We start from the raw sequence: 7,728 nt of genomic DNA, 5'->3' as shown, positions 1-7,728 counted from the left end.
GATATTCTCTGCACGTCTTGCGCCTTCGTACTGATAAGAGCCGTCATAAATGACTTCATCAAATCCGCCTCGAGGCTGTTGTGTCACCACAGTAACTCCTGTTGATCCGAAGGAAAATCTCTGGGGTGTTTCTGTGGCCCACAGGAACAGAGGATGGAGCAACACTCAGTACATGAAGATCCCACGAACCAGTTAAAGAGGGTTCATTGTGATTCTGAGAATATTAGATTTATGTCTTTCTAACATTTGAGAAGTCTCACACGACGGTTTACACTTGGATAAATTAAGTGTTTGTTTGCAGTTTCCTTGATATCCTTGGAAATGTTTGACTTTCCAGGCTGAATACGTCATTTTTGGGGAAGGAGGAAGAGTTTCAGTCTGAGTTTCAGTGGAGTGGAAAAAAAAACATTTTGTCTCTTAGTGAGGTTTGATTGACACGTGAGCCGCATATATTACATCATTTCCTGTTAAATGTTGATTTTCTTTGAGTACTAACTACTTAAATAGCACACTTTGATGTTTAGCATGTAGCATCCAGCAGACTTAGCGTCTCCATTTTTTCCGCTGTGGTTTGAATATGACATTTTGTAAAAAGCTTTTCATGGCAGCAAAATGTCTCAATAGAGGGCCTCCGGGCGTTCAGCTGTTCGCAACTGGACTTTGTCAGTTTGTCTTGGAAGACGTTTCGCCTCTCATCCGAGCAGGCTTCATCAGTTCATGCGCACCAGACTAGATAGGACAGCTCTAGTCTAGGAAGCTTACAATGACCTGGATGAATGAGAATATTCACAGGCATGTCTCAATAGAGCTTGAATGGAAAAAAAAACAAATTAAATAGGCGCTGCGTTGGTTAGTTTACGTCATGTGTGGAAGAAAAGGTGCATGCTGGCATCACCTCACCTGGCTGAGGTCAGTCGTTAACGTCAAAACGCTAAAATAAACCTTGAGGAAGCTGCGTCTCCTCCTCTTCTCCGTGGAAACAGGTGATTGTCTCTGACCTCCACCCTGTTGACTTTATGAAACCTCGTATCTCCACTGTGGAAACATCTTTCCTAAATTCATTAATCATTCTTTAAGAGACGGCATCACCCTCTGAGTCACCTTAACAACACTGCACTATTTTCCAACGTGCTGGTCTTATCTCATGACGGGAGGCTTTCCAGCTGCAGCACAGCGCCCCCTGTTGATGCTACACTTTCCTGCCACCTGTTGAAGCGTCTCATATTTTGTGGTTTGGACTCTTTTTTTGTTTTTAAAGAAACACAAAATAAGGAAATCACATGACGTTTATTATCTTTTCAGTTCATCTCTACAAACGTTTCAGCTGTCGTTCAGAGGGCAGAGCACCGTCGATTACACAGGTTTACATTCTCACCTGACGGTCTGTTATGTAATCCAGGTATCAGGAGGTCACCTGATGCGCTCTAATCTACACAAAGACTGACACACTCAATTTTTCACTGCACAGTTTCTGATAAATCCCATCATCCACTGGGGCATGTTCCAGTTCTGTGACATCTTTGCATCTTTTATTCATTTATTGTTTCGTGACCAATCAGAGGATTTTAGGAGATTTTACCTTTTAAGCAACAAAAGAAATAAAAAAACAACTTCCCACTGCCTCCAGGTAACCCCACCTGTGTGGCCCGAGGTGGAACGAATCAGAGCTGATGCAGTGTTTGACAAGTCAGAGAAATAAAGCAAAGCTCAGAGCAGTTTTCTTACTGCGGTTACAGTCACCTGAACGATGTCAGGTACCTGTAATCACAGTAAATGATTGACCTGATTGGGACTAAATGAAGGTACAGATTTCATCACTGACTAATCAGTCTGCTCGGCTGAAAGTTTAAAAACCACCTCAGACCCACCACCTAAACCAGTGCTGCACCTGAGCGCTGCATGCTTTCTACACCCCGCTCTGCCAGCGATCAGGTAGACCAGGTGTGTTTCCGGCTCTCGATTGGCTGAACACACCTGAGCTAATCAGACCTGGTTAGAGCATCACAGAGCTGTCCCAGATTTCTTCGATAAAAATCTCCTTATTTCCACACAGAAGACTCTAAACTTGTGATTAAGTCATACACAAACAGACTCAGTGAGAAAACGAGCAGAAAACAGAATCAAACATGGAAAAAAATTTTTACAGAGAGAAGATTTCTTTCCAAAACAAACTACAGCCAAAATAAAACTCCGGATGTTATTTTCCACTTCAGCTGTGCGATAAAAATACTGTCAAGGACCAAAACACAACAGAAGACTTTGTTTGCGGTCATCAGCTCAGGAGGAGTGACACCTTCTGGACAGAAACGGAACTACACCGAAAAAAAGGTTCTGCAGTTAAATTTACTGGTTTAAATACGACGTTTGTTCACTATTTAAGATTTTCTTGATTACACATTTCATTTGGAATGAATCGGTGACACTGGCTGTGCTTTGGCAGCATTTTGATCAGCTTCTTCATCTGATTATCATGTTTCTAGAAGTTGTAATATCCCCAAATGACCCACAAAGCTGCTGCAGCTTTGACAAGAAAATACAAAGATGATCTCGTTTAAAAACACTGAATATTAGCACAAAAAAATCACCTCAGCGATGCATCGGTCCAACTCGACACACATCCCTTTAACACCTGGATTACACGTGAAGAAGAGGAGGGACAAAGAGCCGTGCACGCTGGAGACCCTGGAGATCGAACAGCTGGACGTAAAACACTCACCGCTGCCGAGGGACGAGGAGGAAATCCGTCATATCAACACAATAAACTGACGATGTTTCATCAGCTCCGCCGTGAGCGATCCTTCTGGTTCTCCGCCTCTCAGACCACATTACCGCCTTAAATAAGACTCCAGTTCCCAAGATGCAGTGGTTCCAGGGCTGATCACAGTCTCTGCTGTGAGCACAAACCCAGCGCGAGTATCTTCTTCCTCCACCGGTTCAATAATCCATAACGGCGCCGCCGCTCCCGCCGCTGCTTCATCGTGGACATTTCTGCCGTCCAGGAGGAGAAAAGCAGAAAAGGAAGGAGGGTTTTCGTCCCTCTGTTCTTCCTCTGGCGTCCCGCTTCTTCTCCTCGTGCCGGGTCGGTTATTTCTGCAGCTCCAGCGGCATGCTGAAGGTCTCGTAGACGCTGGCCGAGAACTCCTTGACCTGGTCGTTCATCAGCAAGTCCTGAGAGAGAGAGGAGGAACGTGCAGAGAGGGAGCACGAACACAAGGATATTTAGATTTTTACTGCGAGTACGTTACTTCAGTAAAAGTACTAATACCACATTGTGAAAATACTACAAGTGACCTTCATTCAAAGCTTTACTTCAGTACAAGTATTATCAGCAGAATGGACTGAAATGTTTCAGCTTGAGCTCATTGAACTCCTTTACATCCTGCTGGCTGCTTTAATCACAGCAATGCATCATATGTTTGCAGCGCGGCCGTCCTGTGAGAACCACGTATCTCCAAAACGTTTGACGAGCTCAGAAAAACAGGCTGTTTTCAGCTTTGTGACGATGCATTTTCAGCTGATCCGAGACGCTTTTTAAAGAGTTTATTGAGCTGAAGAAGACATGAAGGAACTCTTCATCCTTCACTTCAGCACAAACATTCAGCACATCTGGAGGTTTTCACAGGACAAGAAGGATGTGAAAAATTAGGATCTGAGAGGTAACGAGTACCTAAAGCTGAAATGCAGTAAAAGTACAATATTTTCCTCAGATGCAGCAGAGTACCTGAATGAAGTGGCTGGGAGTCTCACTGCAGATGGTGTTGATCTGACCGTTGATGATGGGGATGATCTTAGCCAGCGGCAGACTGACTACAGACAGGCTGACACACACACACACACACACACACACACACACACACACACACACACACACACACACACACACACACACACACACACACACGGTTAAATGAATTCTTCATAATTAAGCGGGAATCAGTTATCGACTCATGTTACTTGTTGTAAAGTTTGGTTTGAGGAGTCGTTTCAGTGAACGAGAGGCTGCAGCTCTTTCCTTCTGCGCCTCATCGAACAATCATTTCACAAAAATGAAAAACCAAACGTGAATGCAGGAAAGAACAAACTGTCAGTCAAACAGCTGACCTATCAGGTGCAGAGCTGGGGGAGGAGTCACCAGGGGGCGGGCGGAAGAACTCGGCCAGGTTGTCGAGAAGCCGAGAGAAGCCTCGGTTCAAGCAGGCGTTCAGGACTGTGCTGAAGTCTGGACTGGAGTCACAAACGCACATGTCAGAGAGTCTGCAGGCGTTCAGCCCAAAGGTGAGCAAACACACAGGTGTGGCGTTTACCTGTCCAACATGTCTCTGGTCTCGTTGAGCAGCTTGATGGTCACGGCGTCGTTTTCCGTCAGCCCGCATGCCTGAACAGAAGAGAAGAGCTGTTAAACGTGCAGAGGCTTCATCTGCCATTACTGCGGCGCGGCGTCCTGAGCGTGCGGCGACCTGGTCGGCGAGCGCGTTCTCGTCGTCGGCCAGCATGAAACAGGACAGCGGCCGCTCGGAGCCGGACTCCACCTCCGCTCGGATCCAGCTCAGCTGCTGCTCCAGATCCAGCAGAGACAGGCTCTGCTTCAGGGACATGCTGCGGACAGACGGAGAGACGGACGGCTGTGATGTGGGAACGCCGCGAGGCTCTGATCAACATTTAACGACAATCAGAGGCGGAACAGGATCCACCAAAAACACAACAAGGCAAAAACTACACATCATCAGACACAGAAACTCACCCTCCCAGTGAACTCTGCACTGCTTTCTTAACTACGGTCATCAGCTCGCTCAAACCTGGGGACAGACAGAGGACATATGGACGGACAGAGGATGAACAATGTCGTGCTCTTATGAGATTTTGGTGTGTGTGTGTGTGTGTGTGTGTGTGTGTGTGTGTGTGTGTGTGTGTGTGTGAGTCCATCCTACCGTCTCCCAGTAGATACTGGATACTGGACAGGTACTGCTGCTGGACGTCTGGGGGAGCCAGAGGACTCTGGGAAAAAAACACAGATAACACACAGGTGTGTCCGATTGATCGATGAGTCAACCTCCAGAAAACTAATCAGTAAATACTTTGATCATTCACTGATCAGTGACGTCATGTTCCAGCATCTCACAGGTGAAGATCTGCCATCTTTGTTTCTGTCATATCTTTGTAAAGATGAGGGTTTGGGGTCGCCGGCTGGTCGGCGTCGCCTGCTGAGCGCCGCCTTCCTCACCTTTGTGTTCTTGCCTGCGGTGTTGTCCAGGTACAGGTATCCTCCTATGATGTTCAGCTGGACTCTCAGCAGGACCACCAGCATGCAGGTGCTGTACACGCCCACGATGGTGCGGGTGAAACCTGGACCGGACACACGCTTGTGATCACACGCTCACACACTCAAGCTGACCGGCAGCGACATTAGCGCAGGATGGTGCGTGAGACGGAGAAGTGAACTTACTGATGATCTTTAAATCTTCCCAGATTTCCAGCTTATTGGCAGGTCTGCCAGATGATGTGAAAGAAGAAAACGGTTACAGCACACTTTCTATTTCACCACATGCAGTAAAGCAACTCTTCAACATGAGCGCTTCGTACTACGGTCGAGTGAAAGTGGATTTTTGTATAAAATGATGAACGCAGAAACAAAATGTGAGCCTTAAACACAAGTCGATCAGGATTTGATTGAGCTTCTGAGTCTGACTTTTGTACTCACTTGGTCTTGAGCAGCGCAGTCAGGCTTTCTGAATTCAGCTGATTGGTGATGGCTTCTTTCAGCGGAGGGAGCATAGACAGCACTGCAGAGCGCACACACACACACACACACACACACACACACACACACACACACACACACACACACACACACACACACACACACACACACACTGCAGTCAGATCCTAAAGATGAAGTCCTGACCTCAGCAGCGTCCACAGGGACCCCTAAAGGACGACCACAGAGACGGGGTCGTGTGAAGTGTTTACCCGTCATGTTGCAGGTCCTCTGGTTGACCTCAAAGTGGAACTGTCGTCTGGCCTGAGCGATGTACTCCGTCGCCTCCCTCTCCTGGATCTCCCTGATCTTCTTCTGGGCATATTTACCCAGGATGTACACACCTGAAGGATTGTCAACAAACGAGAAGTCGTACTAACGAATATCATGCACAGGAAGTATCTGTCAACCATCGATCGCAGTCAGCAGCGTTCATGTTTTTAGAGTTTATTTAAATTTGTCAAGTTTTATGGAGAGAAAAAAGACATGAGGAGAAAAATAAACAAAACACTGTTTGTTTTCTGTTTTCTTTCCATTACACAACTTTCATTGGGCATTTTGGTGAATGATGTCACATTTTACTCTGAATGTCAAAATCACTTCACGTCCAAAAACTGTAAGAAAGCTTATTAATACTACTACTGCACTACACCTACTATTTCTAATAATTCGCTATTTGACCAAACGACACGATTATCCAACCTGTGATTTCCATAAAGCCACATGAGATAAAGCGCAATATATAACTTCAATAAACTGCTCAGCAGTTTAAGGCTCGCATTAAAGGCGATAAGGATTAGCTAAGTTAACCATGCTAACCTTTAGCATCCGCCAGTGCTGCGCTCATGCTTTGAACGTCCAACCAGACTTCATTCAAATTTCTGGCAATTTAAGGTCGTTTCCCTCATTGGCAAAGCCTCGAGTAAAACGTAATGAAATCCCCCTCACTGAATCACAAATAACTAACTTTACTGATGATATTATGCTACTCGATGAAGACTATATATCTGCCGAAGTGAAAAGAAATAACGTTACTGCTGGATTCTTAAAAATTCCTTCAATATATACTCTAAAAGCACGAGTTCTGTCGGTAAGCACGAAAATATGAAATGCCGGGATATTTCAGTGCAGTCAGGCGTGCTGCTAAACTTATTAGCTAACTCAGAAGCTAACAGGGCACCACTTACCTCCCACTACAGCTCCGGTGAAAATAAATTTCCTTTTGTGGCGTTTAATAAAATTCCAGAGAGATGAAAACATCCTTGGACCGTGACGGGTTCAGAAACTAAAACTCAAAACAAACTCCGTACTTTTAACTTTGTGCTGACTGTGTTACTGACATGTTATTTGAAGAGTTTCGGCTACCTAGCAACTCCTCGCCGCCATGCTAACTGTCAAAAGTGCCTGAGTATGTCGGTAAAGCCAGGAAGAGTGAACATCATAACTTCTGGTCTTTGATTTCAAAATAAAAGAGATTTGACTTCAAGACAGAGTCTCATGACTGTGTACCTTTAGTAAAACTAAAGACAAACTGTTGTTTACAAAAGACAGCAATTGATATTCGTTTTCGGTGGTCATGTGTAGTCACATGCCTGTTCTAGTTCTGATCACAATTCCGATCTGATCATAATTCTAGTCTGCACAGCAGACTACAAAATACTGAAAATGATAAAAATAATAATACAAATCTGATAGCATATATTGGCTGATACAAATTTTTACACAAAGACATAACAACTCTTGTAAATCATTAATCAACATTATATGGTGACAACAATGTACTGTATCTTTGATAGTCTAATATCAGCCAATAATACTGAAATTTTAGCTCTACATCAAATGAGTTAAAAATCAAGCTTTTATTTTGTATGCAAAATGCCCATATTTCCTGTTTACATCCAGCCAACCGTGGTCACCTTGACGCATCGAATACATCGGCATGAACGTGCAAATACGCCGTGCCATCATCGGAT

The 7,728-nt window shown here is 44.9% G+C and overlaps 1 protein-coding gene across 1 annotated transcript; it reads right to left on the bottom strand.

Moving 5' to 3' along the window:
• Positions 1-1,269: 1,269 nt before the first annotated feature.
• On the bottom strand, positions 1,270-7,160 carry pex3 (peroxisomal biogenesis factor 3). Its single transcript, XM_070988090.1, has 12 exons — positions 6,943-7,160; positions 5,968-6,099; positions 5,699-5,780; positions 5,444-5,487; positions 5,222-5,343; positions 4,929-4,995; positions 4,742-4,796; positions 4,458-4,596; positions 4,305-4,375; positions 4,102-4,224; positions 3,722-3,818; positions 1,270-3,168 (listed from the first exon to the last, which is right to left on the bottom strand). The coding sequence occupies exons 1-12, from the start codon at positions 7,013-7,015 to the stop codon at positions 3,085-3,087; spliced, it is 1,089 nt and encodes a 362-aa protein (XP_070844191.1). The 5' UTR covers positions 7,016-7,160; the 3' UTR covers positions 1,270-3,084.
• Between the last annotated feature and the right edge of the window lie 568 nt (positions 7,161-7,728).

Source organism: Chaetodon trifascialis, chromosome 19 (assembly GCF_039877785.1).
Source record: "Chaetodon trifascialis isolate fChaTrf1 chromosome 19, fChaTrf1.hap1, whole genome shotgun sequence".
In the NCBI taxonomy this organism is placed as follows: Eukaryota; Metazoa; Chordata; class Actinopteri; order Chaetodontiformes; family Chaetodontidae; genus Chaetodon; species Chaetodon trifascialis.
The sequence above is the reverse complement of the archived record's forward strand: the minus strand, read 5'-3'. Positions and strand labels throughout refer to the sequence as shown.